This window comes from Mesoplodon mirus, assembly GCF_964341445.2.
Source record: "Mesoplodon mirus genome assembly, chromosome: 5".
In the NCBI taxonomy this organism is placed as follows: domain Eukaryota; kingdom Metazoa; phylum Chordata; class Mammalia; order Artiodactyla; family Ziphiidae; genus Mesoplodon; species Mesoplodon mirus.
This window is the reverse complement of record NC_138980.1, coordinates 73660175-73680525: the sequence shown is the minus strand read 5'-3', so window position 1 is coordinate 73680525 and position 20351 is coordinate 73660175. Positions and strand designations below refer to the sequence as shown.

General features: G+C 42.3%; 1 protein-coding gene across 6 annotated transcripts in view; it reads right to left on the bottom strand.

Annotated features, from left to right (window-relative positions):
- Positions 1-10572, bottom strand: part of ZCCHC10 (zinc finger CCHC-type containing 10) — a 37437-nt gene extending 26865 nt beyond the window's left edge. For all 6 annotated transcript variants that reach the window (XM_082624056.1, XM_082624054.1, XM_082624051.1 and 3 more), the window contains exon 1: positions 10480-10572. In XM_082624056.1, the coding sequence (XP_082480182.1) occupies positions 10480-10520 (41 nt within the window). In that variant the 5' untranslated portion in view covers positions 10521-10572. The remainder of the gene's footprint in view (positions 1-10479) is intronic.
- Positions 10573-20351: the final 9779 nt, after the last annotated feature.

Genomic DNA, 20351 nt, shown 5'->3' with positions numbered 1-20351 from the left:
TCAAATGTCTCCAAAACGTTCTCTATAGCAAAATCCAGTTCTGCATCAATGTTACACAGGTTGTCATGTCTCTTTAGTCTCCTTCTGTCTGGAAGAGTTCCTCAGTCCTGTGTCTTGCTTTACATGACCTTGACACTTTTTGATGATTACAGCCAGTTATTTTGTAGAATGTGCTTCAATTTGAGTTGGAGGATTTGCTTCCAGGTTCACTCATGTGGCTAATGGGAGGCTTCAGTTCCTTGCCTGCTGGCCTCTCCATAGGGCTGCTTGCAACATGGCTTTACTCAGGGAGAGTGACCAAGATAACTCAAGAAAGAAGTCAGTCTTTTATCACCCAATCTTGGAAATGACATACCATTACTTTTGCTATATTCTACTGGTCATACAGACCAACTCTGGTACTCTCTGGAGGAGAGTACACATGAAGCAGGGATCACTGGAGGTCATCTTGGAGGCTGGCTACAACATCTGATATCTCTATATGATTAGATTCAAGCCACGTATTTTTGGCAGGAATATAACAGACATGTGCCGTGTTCTTCTTGCTGTATTCCTGTCAGGTGACACAAGACTTCAATTTGTCTTGTTACTGATGATGTTCGTTTTGATCCCTTCATTATGGAGGGTCGACCAGATTTTGCAATATAAAGTTATTTTTTGTCCTTTTGTAATTGAGGTGGTTTTAAATTATGTCCACGAATTCTATGATATCCTTACTTCAAGGGTTGGCGCCTAACTACCCTCCCCTTAAGTGTGGCTAAGACTTAGTGACTTGCTTCTAACTAACAGAATAAAGCAGGGTGATGGAGCGTGACTTTAAAGATTAGCTCATGTAGCTGCCATGTCATGAAAACACTCAAGCAGCCTCTAAGGAGGCCCATGTGGTGAGGAACTGAGGCTTCCTGCCAACAGCCCTGTGAATAGCTATCTTGGAAGCAGATCCTCCAGTTGTGGTCAAGTCTTCAGATGACTGCAGCCCCTGGCAAGATCCTGACCACAAACATATAGGGAGAACCTGAGTCAGAACCACTCAGCTGGGACTTCCCTGGTGGTCCAGTGGTAAAGAAGCTGTTTTACAATGCAGGGTACGAGGGTTTGATCCCTGGTTGGGGAACTAAGATCCCACGTGCCGCAGGGCAACTAAGCCCGTGCACCACAACTACTGAGCTCCCGCGCCTCAACTAGAGTCCACGAGCCGCAAACTACATAGCCCATGTGCTCTGGAACCCACATGCCACACTACAGACCCCATGTGCCCTGGAGCCTGCGTGCCAGAACTAGAGAAGAGAAAACCCACATGCCACTAGAGAGAAGCTCACACGCCACAACGAAAGATCACGCATGCCTCAATGAAGATCCCACATGCCACAACTAACACCTGAGGCAGCCAAAAAAAAACCGAAGAAAGAAAAAAGAACTACTCAGCTAAGTCACTCCTGAATTCCTGACCACAGAACTGAGATGCTTATTGTTAGAAGTCACTAAATTTGGGGGTAATTTGTTATACAACTATAATTAATAACTAATAAAGCAATTAATAAATATTTTGTGGGTTGGTATTTGAAAGTACATAAATATCCTGCTCATTAAATTTTTAGTTCATTTATTCATCTATCAGTATGAACTCTATTTTTCTATTTTATTGAATGAGTTACTATCCGTTACCATGATTTATTTTGATGCTCTGATTGCCCTAGATTTGGTCAGTGGGAATCCTTCCAAGTTGGATTCTGTGTTCTTTTGACATGGTTCCTTCATTCTTTGAGCACTTCCTTGCTTTCTGGTACAAGAAAAAATTCCAGGCTCATCTTATACTTTCTCTGTCCTGAAATCAGGCCTTTCCAGGCCTGAAATCAGCCTGATAGAACCCTGATGACATTCAGAGTCAAGATCAGGGCACACATGTGCTCACTGTAACTGGAATGTTGCTGCTCTCAGGTACCCCTTCAGTGGACAGAGCTAGGGAACAACACACACATTACTATCCATGTATCAAATACACACATTTACAGCTATATTTAACTATATATTTTGAAAACCATGAATTCATACCGATACCTTTAATTCCAATCCAACTTCACAGAATTTACTCTATTTTCTCCTTCCCCATACCTCCTCCTCCTTCAGTGAGAAATCTGGCTCCCATTATCCTTAACAGATTTACTTATTTGGTCAATTTGTCTTATGAAACCAATTGCCCATTGTTGCCCCCTCCCCCTTACAGATGCCCTCTTTACTCCACTTGGGCTCTGCTACTCTGCCCTTTGCTGTCCTCCCACACTCCCCATGTGAACATGCTCCTCACCCTGCCTGGGCTCTGACTTCCACTGCCAGGCCAGTCCACCTCACATGAACTCATTTCTCTTTCTATTTAGACTGTGCCACCTCATACCAAATTATACCTCCCCTCCCCCATGGAGACATTCTCCCCACTAGGGTGACAACTTGTGTTAAATGGCTCTCCCTGTGTGGAAACCCTCCTCACTCTGCTTGGGATCTGGTACCCTGCATTGGACCTTCCCTCAACTGGATGCCCTATGCACCCTGCTGGCACTGCAAGCCAGTTCACGTCCCTATGTGGATGCCTTAGTTACTCCCCTTCAGCTCTAATACTCTAGTGCCAGGTCAGTCCTCTGCATGGATCCATACCACCTTATGGCTTTAGGGACTGACTTGTTAAAGTAGGGAAGAGGAAGAGGAAGAACTATAATAATATTCTTAACAACAAGATTTGTAAAATCCTCAAAATTGGAAATAATATCAAAGAAGAATGTATGATCTGTGGTATAGAACACTGAATAAAAATGAACAAATTCCAGCTTAATTTAACTCAGATGGAGCTTAGATATAAGAAGCTAAACTCAAAAGAATCTAAATTGTCTGATTCTATGTAAAGGTTAAAGACAGGTAAAATTAAACTCTAGTGAATAGTTAGATGGTAAAAGCACAGAACAGAGGCAAGTAAGTAAGTACCATAAATGTTAGGATAGTGGTTACTTTAGGAAGGAGGGAGGAGGTTGTGATTGGGAAAGCTTGGTGGCATCCAGTATATTGGCAATTTTTTATTAAATACTTGATCTGGGTAGTGGTTACATGGGATATCCTCTTTATAATTACCTATTAATGACATATTTATGTTGTCTGAACTTTTTTGTAGATGTGTTATAGTTCACAACCATAAAAATTTTTTAAAATCTTGGCTCTTTCACTACATAGCTTTAGGCTCATTAGCAAGCCAGTTTTTGAACTTCAGTTTCTATTCTAAAAAATGGGATAACATCTACTTCACTAGGTTATTGTGAGAATTAGATAAGACCATAACCGTGGTTTATACTTACTGTGTGCCAGGAATTTAGCTAAGTACTATTTATACATAAATACATCTAATCCCCATGACAACCCAATGAGTTTGAGAACAATATCCCCATTCTACAGACTGGGATGTTTGTATAGAAAGCAGTAAGGAATCTGGCATAAAGTAATACACAAATAAATGGGAGTTGTGAATATCAATCCACACATTAGGCTAATCAATTATCTGGACTAACGATACATGGCAATTTAAATTTTCTCAAAACATGGTTGCATGATGGGATGCTGGATTCTTAATTTCGACCTAGAGCAGTCACCTTTTTACCCTTGGAGAACACATAATTGGTGTTCAGTAAATGTTTGTAAAATGAATGACTGTTTAAATAGGCAAGGGTTTAAGAGGACATATATTGTTTATAGTATGCTTTTTTTTTTTTTGCGGTATATGGGCCTCTCACTGTTGTGGCCTCTCCCGTTGCGGAGCACAGTCTCCGGACGCACAGGCCCAGCGGCCATGGCTCACAGGCCCAGCCGCTCCGCGGCATGTGGGATCCTCCCAGACCGGGGCACGAACCCGTTTCCCCTGCATCGGCAGGCGGACTCTCAACCACTGCGCCACCAGGGAAGCCCTATAGTATGCTTTTCATAATGAATTCCCACATCGTCAGCCAGGTTCTGTAATTTTTTTTTTTTTTTTTTTCGGTACGCGGGCCTCTCACTGTTGCGGCCTCTTCCATTGCGGAGCACAGGCTCCGGACACGCAGGCTCAGCGGCCATGGCTCACGGGCCCAGCCACTCCGCAGCATGTGGGATCCTCCTGGACCGGGGCACGAACCCGTGTCCCCTGCATCAGCAGGTGGACTCCCAACCACTGTGCCACCAGGGAAGCCCAGCTTCTGTAATTCTGACAGTAATTTATTTTTAGCATTTTTTCAAAAATTAAGCCAATCCTAATGTGAAGAACTAATGTTTCAAGCAAGGCAACACTACGCAGTAGTAGTTTTTTTTATTTTTTAATAAATTTATTTATTTTTGACTGCGTTGGGTCTTCGTTGCTGAGCAGGGACTACTCTTTGTTGTGGTGCACAGGCTTCTCACTGAGGTGGCCTCTCTTGTTGCGAGCACAAGCTCTAGGTGCACAGGCTTCAGTAGCTGTGGCACGTGAGCTCAAGTAGTTGTGGCTCGCTGGCTCTAGAGCGCAGGCTCAGTAGTTGTGGTTCACGGGCTTAGTTGCTCCACAGCATGTGGGATCTTCCCGGAACAGGGCTCGAACCCGTGTCCCCTGCATTGGCAGGCAGATTCTTAACCACTGCGCCACCAGGGAAGTCCTGAGTGGTAGTATTGAAAGATAATAAAGAAGAGTCAGCTTTTTGCCTAGTAATAGTTCATAAATTTCAGTAAGCAACTGCCAGAACCATGACTATAACTTCAGAGCTTATCTGAATGTGTAATGTAGCAAATTGTTAAGGCTATCAATAATAAAACACTCTATGGACTTAATATTAAGTTGCCCACTTTTCAAGCAAAAAGAACCACTAACACATTTAATATATACACAATTGTGATATGCATTCCAGAAATAATAAATTCAAAAACATTAAAGGACAGTTAGTAAAAAAAGTAAAATCATGACTCTCATATAAATATAAAATGAACACATGTCAAGGGTTTTATTTAATCATTAATTAATAAGGGAACCAGTAAGATGTTGCAGTTGGTTCAAAACAGAATCCAAACAACACACATATATGGGCAATCAGGAAGGCAGGAAATGAATTTACAGATAGTTAAAAACTGGTCAATAGACACAGGGCAAGAATCAGTTGTACTGTCTTTTCATGGGTAAGAATCTTTTCTACCAGCTTTTTACAATTTACAGAGTTATTTAAAAATAGCTCAAAGAGGGCTTCCCTGGTGGTGCAGCAGTTAAGAATCCGCCTGCCAATGCAAGGAACATGGATTCGAGCCCTGGTCTGAGAAGATGCCACATGCCGCGGAGCAACCAAGCCCGTGCGTCTGGGAAGATCCCACATGCCGCGGAGCAACTAAGCCCGTGGGCCACAATTACTGAGCCTGCGCTCTAGAGCCCGTGAGCCTCAACTACTGAAGCCTGCGTGCTTAGAGCCTGTGCTCCACAACAAGAGAAGCCACCACAATGAGAAGTCCGCGCACCGCAACGAAGAGTAGCCTCCGCTCGCCGCAACTAGAGAAAGCCTGTGCGCAGCAACAAAGACCCAACTCAGCTAAAAATAAATCAAAAAACAAAACGAAACAAAACAAAAAACAAAACATATATATATATATATATATATATATATATATATATATGTATATATATCAAAGACAGTGAGGCACAGGCCCTCACAGAGTCACTAGCCAGGATAGGGAATTAGACAAATCAGCCAGTAATCTTTTTTTTTTTTAATCCATTTCAAAGCCTTTCACAATATTTCCTAACAATGAAAATATGGAGGAGGGTGGAAGCCTCTCAGAATCAAGGAAATAAAGTCTTCTCCAACTCAGTTTGTTTTCCCAATATTAAGAAACTTATAACCTGGGATCCCAGCCATTAAAAATATTACCTACCAGCACTGTGGAGTTTGCTTTTTGTTGTTATAAATAAAACATTCACCAATATCTAAAGCCCACCTATGATGTTCTAAACATTAACACCCCTAAAAATACTTAAAACTTCCAGATAGAATACTGAATGAGACACACCTATAATTTCAAAATAAACACAAGATCAGCATTTATTTCTTTTCAAATGAATACCTTATTTAATAATATTCCATTTCTATATTCTAAGCTAAGGCTTAAGGAAGTGTTTTAATGGTACAGCCTTTTTGGGTGAAACCACCTTCTTTGATACCATTTCTGTCAGATTGGCAAAGCTGTTTTTTAAGCCTATTGTTGGCAAAGATGGAGAATGGGCACTCTAAATATAGTAAGATACACATTCTTAATTGCTGGTAAGATTGTAAGTTGCAGATACTTTCTGAAGGGCTATTTGGTAATATGTAACAAAAATCTTTAAAATGTACATACCAAATAAACAAAAAATATAATATAAATGATGATTATCTATCTAGAAAATCCCTAAGAATCCAAAATGGAGCTAGTAGGACTACTAAATGAGTTTAATAAGGTCACAGGATACAAGGTCAATATACAAAAGTCAATATACTAGCAACAAACAGTTGGAAATTGAAATTAAAAAAAATACTATTACAATACTTACTTTTACCCTTGTTAAATTTCTTCTTGTTAGACTCAACATAGAGTTCCAGCCTGTCAAGACCTTTCTGGATTGGGATTTTGTTATCCATTGTATTAGTTATCCCTCCCAGCTTTGTGTTAACTGCAGGTTTGAGAAACATGCACATGTGTCCTCATCTAAGTCATTTATAAAAATGTTGACAAGACCAAACTGAGGACCAAACTCTGCAGGCCACCATGGGATACCTCTGTATATTTACTTAAACCCATTAAACAATACTCTTTGTCCATGATGTTCAACTGATGTACCTAATTGTTCTGTTTTCACAAGGATATTATGAGAGACTTTTCAAGATGCCTTTTTGAAATCCAAATACCTAAAAGGCAAAAAGGGTATCAATCTGTAACGACTTGATACCTGATGATCTTGGCTTTTCTTTCTGAACATATTTAATAAATCCAGCCAGAATTTTGGGTGGAATGGATATCAAGTTCACTGGTCTGGTTTGTGAAATCTACCCTTCTCACTTTGAAAATCAAAACAGCATTTGCCTACTTCCAGTCCTTCAGCACCACTCCTGTTTGCCAGGGGTTCTCAGATTACCAGCAGCAGTACAGCCATCTCACCTGGAAAATCTCTGTTATGTTGGGGAGCAATCATGTGGGTCAAGTGCCTTAAACACATTCAGAGTGGATTAGGGCTCTATAACTCACTCCTCAAGTACCTTGGGCTTCAGTTCCAGTCTTCTCATTCTGCATATAATTATATGTGAGTGAAATCTGATTCAAAGTTAAGTCCCTGAAAGATCTGCTGAATGAAAAGTTCAAATTTCCCCCCTTTCCTCCTTTAGTCCAAAGACTTTTAAAAACAATGTCAATAGTACTTTCTCACTTCTCATAACTTGTAGTTTAAGACTTGTTCTTATGGAAGTGCTATATGCTCTTTATAAATAAAATTAAATCTTTTTGATGAATATAAAATGAAAAGTAAAGGCTCCTCTTCTGCTTTCCCCCCCAAAATATTCCCCAAATTCTCCTGGACTCCCCTTGCCTCTAAAGGCCCTCCCTCTCCAACTCCCTGGGAATTGTCCCGACAGTCTGCAAACCATGACAGGTTAGGTTTCATTATACACCATGTTTTCTTTTCAGTAAGACTAGAAGCTCCTAAAGCTAAGATTGTCTTTTACTTCTGTGTAGCTCATGTACCAAATACAAGCATACTGCAGAAATGGAACATTTGTTTAACTGTGTGATACTCCAAAACTTATGTTAAAAGCACTAGAAGTCTTACTTTCACTTCATATTTAAGTGGACATTGGTTGGTTTTGTCAATCTAGCAATCATTAATTACCTCCTCTGACCTACCCCCCCATTTGTTTATTTTTATTTTATTTTATTTTTTTCCCACCCATTGGTTTATAAGGATCCATTCAATTATGCTGGGAAGAGAATGAGATCCAAGTCAATCAAAGCTTCATAATTCCATAGACATGGTTCAGGGTAGGGTATGTAACCCAATCTAGACAATGAGATGCTGTCAACTTGAAGCTGAGAGGATATAAAGGACCCTAGATACTGCAGCCATCTTAGGACCAAAGGAGTGACCTAACCAAGTATGGAACCAACACCCAAAAGGGCAAACCTGAGAGAGATTAGACCCTGGTGACATCATTTACTGCACAACTGTTAAGTATTACTGTTACTCCATTCTTGATCTCAGAACCATATGACTTCAAAGCCTTCTTCCTCCTACTTCATTCTGATTCCTTAAGTCTTTATCCTTATGTTCAAGGAACCTCATCAGGCATGAGAGGTACTCTGATGAAAGGGAGAAGAGAAGGATCAGGGCTCTTAGAATAAAAAATATAAATATAAAAAGAAATACAGGGCTTCCCTGGTGGCGCAGTGGTTGAGAATCTGCCTGCTAATGCAGGGGACACGGGTTCGAGCCCTGGTCTGGGAAGATCCCACATGCCGCAGAGCAACTAGGCCCGAGAGCCACAACTACTGAGCCTGCGCGTCTGGAGCCTGTGCTCCGCAACAAGAGAGGCCGCGATAGTGAGAGGTCCGCGCACGGCGATGAAGAGTGGCCCCCGCTTGCCACAACTAGAGAAAGCCCTCACACAGAAACGAAGACCCAACACAGCCAAAAATAAATAAATACATACATACATACATACATACATACATACATACATACATACATACATACAGGGGCTTCCCTGGTGGAGCAGTGGTTAAGAATCCGCCTGCCAATGCAGGGGACACGTGTTTGAGCCCTGGGTCTGGTAAGATCCCTCATGCCATGGAGCAACTAAGCCCGTGCGCCAACAACTACTGAGCCTGCGCTCTAGAGCCCGTGAGCCACAACTACTGGGCCCGCGTGCCACAACTACTGAAGCCCTCGCACCTATAGCCTGTGCTCTCCAACAAGACATGCCACCGCAATGAGAAGCCTGCGCACCGCAAGGAAGAGAAGCCCTCACTCGCCGCAACTAGAGAAAGCCCGCACGCAGCAACGAAGACCCAATGCAGCCAAAAATAAATAAATAAATAAATTTATTTAAAAAGAAATATAAATATACACATTAGAGCAGACTGTGAGCGATATATTAACGAGCAAATGGTGATGCCGTTTAACGGGCAAATGGTGATGCCGTGAAAAGCTGACAGAGTGAAAAAGTGTCGGACGTTGTTTGGGTATGCAGACTGGTAGAAGAAAAAAAGGTTTCACAAGAAAGGGTCATCTGGCACAAACTCCTGCATTATTTGTTCACAGAAAACCTCTTGTGCTATTCTCTCTCGCTCATTATCCACAATGGCCATCTTTCGTTCCTTTTTTTTTTTTCTTTGCAGTATGCGGGCCTCTCACTGTTGTGGCCTCTCCTGTTGCGGAGCACAGGCTCCGGACGCGCAGGCTCAGCGGCCATGGCTCACGGGCCCAGCCGCTCAGCACCATGTGGGATCTTCCCGGACCGGGGCACGAACCCGTGTCCCCTGCATCGGCAGGCGGACTCTCAACCGCTGCGCCACCACGGAAGCCCCATCTTTCGTTTCTTAAAAACTAAGTTCTTTTCTGTCTCAAAACAATTATACTAGTCTGGGTGCTCTTTCCCCAAATCCTCTCATGACTGGTTTCTTTCTCACATTTCCGATCTCTGTTCAAACGCCACCTCTTCAGAGATGCCTTTCCAGTCCAATCAACCTAACCTGGACCTTTTTCTCTTTCCATCACCTCTTATTTCCTTCAAAGCTCTTATCATCAACTGTATTTGCTTAAAATGTTTAGTTTATCGACTCTTTCCACCAATAGAATGTAAGCTTCCTGAAAGCAGGGATTCTGTCTTGAACACCTCTTTTACTTACACCCAAATACCGGCATAGAGCGATAGGTAATGCATAAATTAATATTTCTTGGAGAATGAATGGCAGAAAGTGAGAAGAGAGCTTGGCAGAAAAGTAAGGTTGTTCCTAGGGAAGGCGATAGGAATGGGGCAGGAAAAGCCAGCTGGGCTGGAGGTTGCACAGGAAGCTGAAGGTTTACGTCGGCGAGAGTAGGCGGTGTTGGACAAGAGGTACAGGCTTCGCCCGGTCACGCGTGGGGTGGGCGGCCGGGTTGGCAAAGGGGCATAAAACTCTTAGCGACCAACTCCTGGGCGTTCCCTTCGCGGGAACCAAACACGAGACTCTCTTCAGGCACCCCTAGGTCCCGCCCAGCGGTCTCACGCAGCCGTCTTCCACGAAATCGCTAATCCACAGACATCAAACTTACCGCCCCGGCCCGAGCTCCTCGCGGGCAGGCGACGTGTGAGAAAAAAGGCCAACCTCCGCCGGGCCACGCTGAGGATCCCACACCGACCCCGCATACCGGCGCCCGCTCACTAGCCGGCTGACGCGCTTCTCCCCGCCCCCAGCCCGCCCCGCGGCCGGACTCCGGCCCTAACTTACGCTTGTCTCCGGGCTATGAGGCGATGCATGGGAGTCGCCATCTTAGCGCGGCTGAGGCCTGCCGCGCTGGGTTTTGGGAAACTCCTCGGAGGGGGCGGGGACTTAGAACCCCGGAGGCCGTAGGCGTGGGCGGGACCAGTCGGGCCTGGAGAGCTAACGGGGCAGCTTTTGGGTCAAGTAGTGGTTAGGGCCTGGTCTGTTGTGTTTCCTGTGTGCGTCTGTAGTTTGAGGGAGAGGAATGAGGCAGGTTGATCGGTCTGAATGAGGGATTTTAAGGATGGGTCCACGTATACTGCGTGGAAAGGCAGGGAAGAACATTCTCGAATGGGGGATCCATCTATCCATCTTTATATACAAATAAATATATATATATAAGTGAATAAAACTGCATTGTTCAGGACACTAGAAGTAGTTTGGATAGCAAAATAAAAAGGAATGAGTTCAACAAGATTGGGACCATCAATTGAAAAAGAATGACTTTAGCAAACTATAAAATGCAAATATATGTTGTTTATATTTTTGTTTTTCATAATGATGTTATAAGGCTATATAGGTAAAGCTGCTTTTTCAACTGGAAAAAGATTATACAAATATTAATTCTTTAAGGATATTTTAGTATTTAGTGGCAGTCGTGGAAATTTATTCTCTTAAATCCAGTCTTTGAAATATAGGTAACTTTTTTTTTTAACATCTTTATTGGAGTATAATTGCTTTACAATGGTGTGTCCGTTTCTGCTTTAAAACAAAGTGAATCAGCTATACATATACATATATCCCCATATCCCCTCCCTCTTGCGTCTCCCTCCCTCCCACCCTCCCTATCCCACCCCTCTAGGTGGTCACAAAGCACTGAGCTGATCTCCCTGTGCCATGCGGCTGCTTCCCACTAGCTATGGGTTTTACATTTGGTGGTGTATATATGGCCATGCCACTCTCTCACTTTGTCCCATCTTTCCCTTCCCCCTCCCCGTGTCCTCAAGTCCATTCTCTGTAGGTCTGCGTATAGATAACTTTTTGAAATATATATATGTATGTATGTTTCTGTCTCCATTTTTTTTTAATTTATGTTTTTCAATTAAAATGTTTGAGGAACTGAAGGCAGAGCATTGAACAAATAAATTCATTGTACACATGGAGCTTTCTACAGACAATAAACAAACGCAATGTCCAACGTGCGTGAATAGTCTAAAGAAAAATAATTTAGCATAAGGGGTAAAGAGTGATTCAGCAATGGGAGTTAGAGAAGGTGATGTCATGCAACCTTGTGCACATCTTGTTCCTTAAAAAGTGGAATCTTACTCTCTGTTCTGTTCCTCAGCTTGCTTTGTTCATTCCTCACTGTGTTTATGGACATCTTTTCCCATATCAGCACATGCAGATCCAATTCATTCTTTTCATGTATTATGTTATATGGATTACATGGATATTCCACAATTTATCCAACCAGTGTCCTGTTGTTGAACAATTAGATCATTTAACACAAAGATGGAATGAATAGATTTTTAAGCACTCACCCATGTTTCTGTAACATGACTTCCTAGAAGTAAAAGTGCTGGGTCAAAGTATACGTGTATTTTTAATTTTGATAGGTTATACATTTTGCTCTTTTTAAAAAAATATTTATTTATTTAGGCTGCCCCGGTCTTAGTTGCTGCATGCGGGATATTTTAGATGCAGCATGTGGATGCTTAGTTGCAACACGCGGACTTCCTAGTTGCGGCATGCATGCGGGATCTAGTTCCCTAACCAGAGATCGAACTCAGGCCCCCTGCATTGGGAGCGCAGAATCTTAGCCACTGGACCACCAGGGAAGTCCCTATGGATATATATATATATATATATATTTTTTTTTTTTTGCAGTACGCAGGCCTCTCACTGTTGTGGCCTCTCCTGTCGCGGAGCACAGGCTGCGGACGTGCAGGCTCAGCGGCCATGGCTCATGGGTCCAGCCGCTCCATGGCATATGGGATCCTCCCGGACCAGGGCACGAACCCCTGTCCCCTGCATCAGCAGGCGGATTCTCAACCACTGCGCCACCAGGGAAGCCCTATCACTTCTTTATTGACTTGAAATGCCACTCCCTCATAACTAAATATGTACAAATTTAATTTGTTTGGACATTCTGTTTTCTTCCAAAGATCTGTTTGTGCCAGGATTTGTATTGCTTTAATTTCCATAATTTTATAGAATATTTTGATATCTGGTAGGGCAAGTCCCTCCTAAATATTCTTCTTTTCCTCAGTTTTCTTTATTGCTCCTAGGTATTTATTTTTCTAGATGAACTTTATTCACAAACTTTCAAGTTTTCCACAAAATATTAAGATGTATTTGTCAGGTAACTTTAAAAAAAATTTTTTTTTTTTTTTTGTCACACTGTGCGGCTTGCAGGATCTTAATTCCCTGACCTGGGATCAAACCCTGGCCCTGGACCGCCAGGGAATTCCCATTTGTCAGCTAATTTTAAAAGAAATTGCACTGCAGGGACTTCCCTGATGGTCCAGTGGTTAAGACTCCCCACTCCCAATGCAGGGGGCCCGGGTTCAACCCCTGGTCAGGGAACTAAGATCCCACATACCGCAACTAAGCACGCATGCCGCAACTACTGAGCCCTTGCTCTCTACAGCCCATGCTCCACAACTAGAGAAGCCTGTGGGCTGCAATGAAGAGCCCTCGTGCCACAACGAAGACCCAGAGCAGCTAAAATAAATAAATAAATAAATTTTATAAGAAGGAAACAAATGGCTCAGGAAGAGCTTTAACAAAAAAAAAAAAAAAAAAAAGGAAGAAAGAAATTGCACTACAGCAAATGTAAAATGGCAAGAGACAGAATAAGATATAACAAATAGAAAGGAGGAAGCAAATGATATTTTTTGTGATGATTTGGTTTGCACACCTGGAAAACCTACAAGAGTTAACTGAAAGCATCTAGATACAGGGGCCAGATACACACACACACACACACACACACACACACAATACAATAATATTTTGGTTTTTCAGGACTTCTCTGGTGGTCCAGTGGTTAAGAATCCACCTTCCAATGCAGGGGATGAGGGTTCAATCCCTGGTTGGGGAACTAAGATCCCACATTCAGGGCAACTAAGCCCGCACGCTGCAACTAAGACCCGACACAGCCAAAAAAAAAAAAAAAAAAAAAAATCTTTTTTTCAACAGCAAGACCAAGCCAATGTAGCTCTTTCCCATTGAGGCCCATGGACTTGAGGGACTCTCAACTTTGTCCAGAGGGCTCAGGCTAAAAGTCAGACACTAAGTACTGTAAACCTTAATGGGTAGAAGCTGAAAAAAATTTAAAACTCTTGTGAAAGCTGAAAGTAATTTCTAGCTGGCAAAAATGAACACTTTAGGAGGGAAGGGGGGAAGGGCAAGATAGAGGTAGGGGATTAAGAGGCACAAACTATTAGGTTTGCTACAAGGATATATTGTACGGGACTTCCCTAGTGGTTCCAGTGGTTAAGAATCCACCTGCCAATGCAGGGGACATGGGTTCGATCCCTGGGCTGGAAAGATCCCACATGCCTCGGAGCAACTAAGCCCGTGAGCCACAACTACTGAGGCTGCGTGCTGCAACTACTGAAGCCCGTGCTAGAGCCCGTGCTCCACAACAACAGAAGCCACCGCAATGAGAAGCCTGCACACTGCAACGAAGAGTAGCCCCCACTCGCCACAACTAGAGATAGCCCGCGTGCAGCAACGAAGACACAACGCAGCGCCCCCCCCAAAAAAGATATACTGTACAACAGGAGGAATATAGCAAATACTTTATAATAAGTATAAATGGAATATAACCTTTAAAATTTGTGAATCACTATACTGTACACCTGTAACATATAATATTGTATATCAACTATACATCAATCAAAAAAAAGGAAAAAAATGAACACTTTACTAAGACTTAAGCAGACTATTCTTTTATCCTAGGAAAGCTTCCACCAAGTGTCTTATAGTTATGTAAGATGTGGGGGAAAGGGGTGGTGGTGGGATGAATTGGGAGATTGGGATTGACACATATACACTAATATGTATAAAACAGATAACTAATAAGAACCTGCTGTACAGCACAGGGAACTCTACTTCACATCGCTGAACAGCAGAAACTAACACAACATTGTAAAACAACTATACCCCAATAAAAAAAAAATTAAAAAACAAAAAAAGAAAAAGAAACTGAAATTGAAAGACTGGTTTTGAGAATTAAACCTTACCTCAGCTAATGATTTTAATTGACACTATGTTGCTGTGAAACAAAGTTGGATTTATTTCATAACTCAATGTTAGAAAACAGTAGGAGATATAGACAAAAGGTACATTTTATTATGTGGTATTTATTTTCCATGATATATTCATTTTGGGACAATACACTTTTTTAAAGCTTTATTGAGGTTTGGTATACAATAACTTGCATATATTTATAGTGTATGAAGATGAGATTTGATATTTATAAAATATTTTATATAAGCTTTTTATAAGGCTGAAATCATCACCACAATCATGATCATGAACATATCTATCACCACCAAAAGTTTTTTTTTTTTTTTTTTTTTTTGCCGTATGCAGGCCTCTCACTGTTGTGGCCTCTCCCGTTGCGGAGCACAGGCTCCGCGGCCATGGCTTATGGGCCCAGCTGCTCCGCGGCATGTGGGATCCTCCCGGACCGGGGCACGAACCCGTGTCCCCTGCATCAGCAGGCGGACTCTCAACCACTGCGTCACCAGGGAAGCCCACCACCAAAAGTTTCTTAATGAAACACTGTAATTCCTGATTACCACCCCTCTGTCACCATCCTTCAGAAACCACTGATTGGCTTTTTGTCACTGTAGATACTTTGCAATGGGTTAAAATTTATATCAATGGAATAATACAGTGTTCTTTTTTTTTTTTTTTTTTTTCTTTTTTTGCGGTATGCGGGCCTCTCACTGTTGTGGCCTCTCCCGTTGCGGAGCACAGGCTCCGGATGCGCAGGCCCAGCGGCCATGGCTCACGGGCCCAGCCGCTCCGCGGCATATGGGATCCTCCCAGACCGGGGCACGAACCCGTATCCCCTGCATCGGCAGGCGGACTCTCAACCACTGCGCCACCAGGGAGGCCCCAGTGTTCTTTTTAACAATGCTTTTTTCACTCAATCATATTGAGATCCACCCAATTTATTACAATTATAGATAGTTTAATGCTAACTTGTACTCAACTTTATTGTTATTCGACAACTTGCTTATCCATTAACTTGTTGATGTGCCATAGAGCATGCCCAGTTGTTGGTTGTTATAAATGAAGCTATGAACTTTTGACTAAAAAAAAAAAAAAAGATATGGGGGAAAGGTGGATGTAAAAGGATGGATGTGCTGGAGGGAGATTTGCATCTTTCTGAACTGGGTTGCTTTTGGTCAAGATGGTTGTTTCCTGCCCTGACCCTGACCGGTTCATGAGCATCTGTGGTTAGAGAGCTGCACAGAACATAGCTTGCCACCTCATGAGCAGGGAAACGATACACTCCACAGGGACCTGTGCTTAGAAAAGTCCCACACTTGGCTTAATGCTTTGCTATTGCTGTCTTGAAATTCTTAATAACTTTTGAACAGGGAGTCTCACATTTTAATTTTGTACTGGGCCCTATATATATTATGTAGCTGATCCTGTTACCGAGTCCAAGCTCACTCTGCTGGCCACACGGCATGCCAATAAATCGGGAGATGAGGTGTTGAGGCAAGGAACAGCGACTGTATTCGGAAAGGCAGCAGACCAAGAAGACTGCAGACTAGGGTCCCCAAAAAACCAGCTTATTGGGGTCTGGATGCCAGTTTCTTTTATAGAACAGAGAGGAGGAGGAGGTGAGGAAGTAAATTTAGTAAAAAGGTCATTAGTTTTATCTGGCTTGGCCAGCATTGGGAAGGGGATGTGTTAAATTCTTCTTTTCTGCAGGCATTCACAGGTGGGCAGGGTCAGATTGTCTCCCTGTGACCTGAACAAAAGCACTTTAACATTCAGGCAGAGGGGCAGGGTTCCCTGTGGCAGGTCATTATGTATGATAATAATAACAAAAGCAACAGAGAGCAAAGGTTAAAGTCAAAGAAACAGATACAACATGGAGTCTGATTTAATTCTTCCCTGTTACAATCCTGCACCAGAAGTTGGTGAATGTGTTTTCATAAGACTGTGAGACTAACCACAATGGAAACTAGCTCCACCAGGATCAGAAAAGGGGAGAGAACGGATCCACCAACTTTTAAGGTTTTTGCCCTTTCATTATGTTTTACAACTAGTTGTTGCAACTATTCAGGAAAAAGTGCTGTAAAATTGGACCCTGGTGCAAAATCAAATGTGGGTTCTTCCTTCATATGCCTTTGCGTACCACAAAAAGAGCTCTTCTCCTTCCAGTAGGATAAGAGAATTTGACTAACTTGGCTAAGTAAGGGAGAGGTTCAGAGCAGGGAGACCATTTGTTTTGTAAAGGGGAGTGGCCATGCAAGGGGACTGGTGGAAAGCCATTTGGGCCTCTGTGGATATGAGGCTCTGGTTCTCCAAATGAAAAAAAGGATGGCCCTTCCATCCACCTCCGGGCTTGTGGGTGAGAGTGGTGCCTAAAGCTCCCTGGAGTGGGCTAAGAGCTGCCTTCCTCAATTATTTCCACTTTCCAAGGGGGCTTGAAACCTAAATACTCAAAAATTGTATCGTATTCTCTCATCTTCAGACACAGCTGCTTGGGTCCTTGGGCCTTGATGACATGTCTTGCTGTGATATAAAGCTGTGTGCTTTTGAGTCCAGGATTTGCTGGTTTAGGAGAAATGGAAGTTGACATGCTGAGAGAAGTAGAGAAGAGAGACAGAAAAAGACCTACCTAGACTTGATTGCCTTTTCCTTTGATTCTTTGGGTTATCACAGCCTTCCTTCAGTAAATCTCTTTTGTGACTAAGATGGTTCAAGTCAAGTTTCTGTGCCTTGCCCCCAGAGGATCCCCGTTTTACAAATTAAGGGACTGGACTCAGACCTCTTTGTTAAGTGATTTATCCAAGGCCCACTGCCCTGAGCTTTTCCCATTACACAACTCTCCTTCCCCTCTAGCCAGTATTGTTTATAGTCAGCCCTCCTTATCTGCAGGTTGGGTATCTATGGATTCAATCAACCATAGAACGAAAATATTTGGGAAAAAAATTCCAGAAAGTTCCAAAAAGCAAAACTTGAATTTGCACTGGCAACTGTTTACATAGTATTTACATGTATTTACAATGCTACATTTATATATCATTTACATTTATATAAATGTATATAAATGTATATATTTATATAGCATTTACATTGTATTAGGTATTACAAGTAATCTAGAAATGATTTAAAGTACACAGGAGGATGTGTGTAGGTTTTATGCAAATACTGCACTGGTTTGTATAAGGAACTTGAGCATCCATGGATTTTTCAGGGGCATTGGGAAGTGTCCTGGAACCAATTCCCTGAGGATACTGAGGGATGACTGTATTTTGAGATAATATAGAACGAATTCCCTTATATCTTTTAGTATTCAATTGCAAGAAACACAAACAAAACTTTGGCTAAATAAACAAAGAATTTATTGGTAGTTTATTGGCTGGCTCATAATTTAGAAAGAGGACGTACAGCCTTGAGAAGGCCTTGAACCAGAAAAGTCCAGATCTTAGTCACAGGAGCTTGTGTGCTACCTCTTTAGGCAATTGCCAGCAGATGATCAGGTCCAACCCTCTGTGGTACCTGTGTGCCTCATCTCAACAGTGAAGTTCCCTTGTAGGAGTTTGCTTGACTTCTTCGTGAGATGTGCCCATCCCTCTGGTGGGGGGTGGGACCCCACAGTTAGCAAGCCACCAGAATGAAGATCAGAGGAATACTTTAAGGAATGAATGCTGAGCAGAAAAAACAAAAGTTGTATATTATATCCTATAACAGGACCTCTTCATAAGATCTTTCCATGTAAAATTTTTCACAAGTAGACAACAGTGGGAGAGGTAACGTGTTTTACAAAGGCCTACAGGTGGCCAAACATTTAGAAATGTCATATAGGCACTTCTCTGGTGGTCCAGTGGGTAAGACTCCGTGCTCCCAATGCAGGTGTCCCGGGTTCGACCCCTGGTCGGGGAACTAGATCCTGCATGCATGCCACGACTAAGAGTTCACATGTCACAATTAAAAGATCCTGTGTGGGGAGATCAGCTCAGTGCTTTGTGACCACATAGAGGGGTGGGATAGGGAGGGTGGGAGGGAGGGAGACGCAAGAGGGAAGAGATATGGGAACATATGTATATGTATAACTGATTCACTTTTTTATAAAGCAGAGACTAAAACACCATTGTAAAGCAATTATACTCTAATAAAGATGTTAAAAAAAAGAACCTGTGTGCTACAACTAAGACCCAGCGCAGCAAAAATAAATAAATAAATATTTAAATATTTAAAAAAAATAGAAATTTCATATAGCAAAAACAAAGGAAACTAGCTGAAATGAAGATACCCATCTCAGCTCTCTTTCCCTCTCCCTTTTCTGGTGAGGATGATAAACTTCTGTGCTCTAAATGCAAACATTTTAATTGCAATGTCAGATATATGATGGTTGATTTATTAAAGTTCATGTGAAATTCGGAATGATGATCTAATATTTCTTCCAGACTTACCCTCATTCATCGAATGTCTCTGGCTGCCCACCCCCTCTAGTGTACCTTTTCTGCGATGTGGGTCCTGATGCAAAAATGACTTTATCCCGGTTTGAGTTCGAATCTTGAAACCACACCCCTCCTGCCTTTATTAAAACACAAATGATCCATTTTCATTGTGGAAAAACTTAAAATAGAGATTGAGAAAACAATGCATATTACTTTCCACTATCTACAGATAGAGATGTTTGAGGTTTTATTTAAAAAAATAAATTTATTTATTTATTCTTGGCTATGTTGAGTCTTCGTTGCTGTGCGCAGGCTTTCTCTAGTTGCAGCGAGCAGGGGCTACTCTTCGTTGCGGTGCGTGGGCCGGTGGGCTTCAGTAATTGCGGCTCGTGAGCTCTAGAGCACAGGCTCAGTAGTTTTGGCACACGGGCTTAGCTGCTCCGCGGCATGTGGGATCTTCCTGGACCAAGGCTCGAACCCGTGTCCCCTGCAATGGCAGGCAGATTCTTAACCACTGCACCACCAGGGAAGTCCCACAACTGAAACTTAACTAATTCTAATACATTTTAAAATATCATGGACAATGTTTCTGGAGAAATAAATTTCTTTCTTTCTTTCTTCCTTTCTTCCTTTCTTTCTTTCCGGTATGCGGGCCTCTCACTGTTGTGGCCTCTCCCGTTGCAGAGCACAGGCTCCGGACGCACAGGCTCAGTGGCCATGGCTCATGGGCCCAGCCGCTCCGCGGCATGTGGGATCTTCGCGGACCGGGGCATGAACCCGTGTCCCCTGCATCGGCAGGAGGACTCTCAACCACTGCGCCACCAGGAAAGCCTGAATTTTATTTATTTATTTATTTATTTATTTATTTATTTATTTAGCTGTGTCGGGTCTTAGCTGCAGCATGTGGGATTTAGTTGATGTGGCACGCAAACTCTTAGTTGTGGCACAGTTATTTCTAGACACAATTATTTCTTAAGTTTTTGACTTTTAAAGAAAAGTTTTACTTCTGGTAAATGTAAAAAATATGGAAAAACACAGAATTTACTTTTAGGTCATTATGTGTATATAGATTAAACATTTGTAAAAATTTAGTATTGTCTATGAATGTATATCTTAAGGTTTAAAAAATATGAAGTGAGTAATATTTTGCCATACCCAACACTCCTTTCTGTGATAGATAAAACAACTGATAAAAGCTTTTAAAATTTTTTTCCAGGTTACTAGTGCTACTGGTGA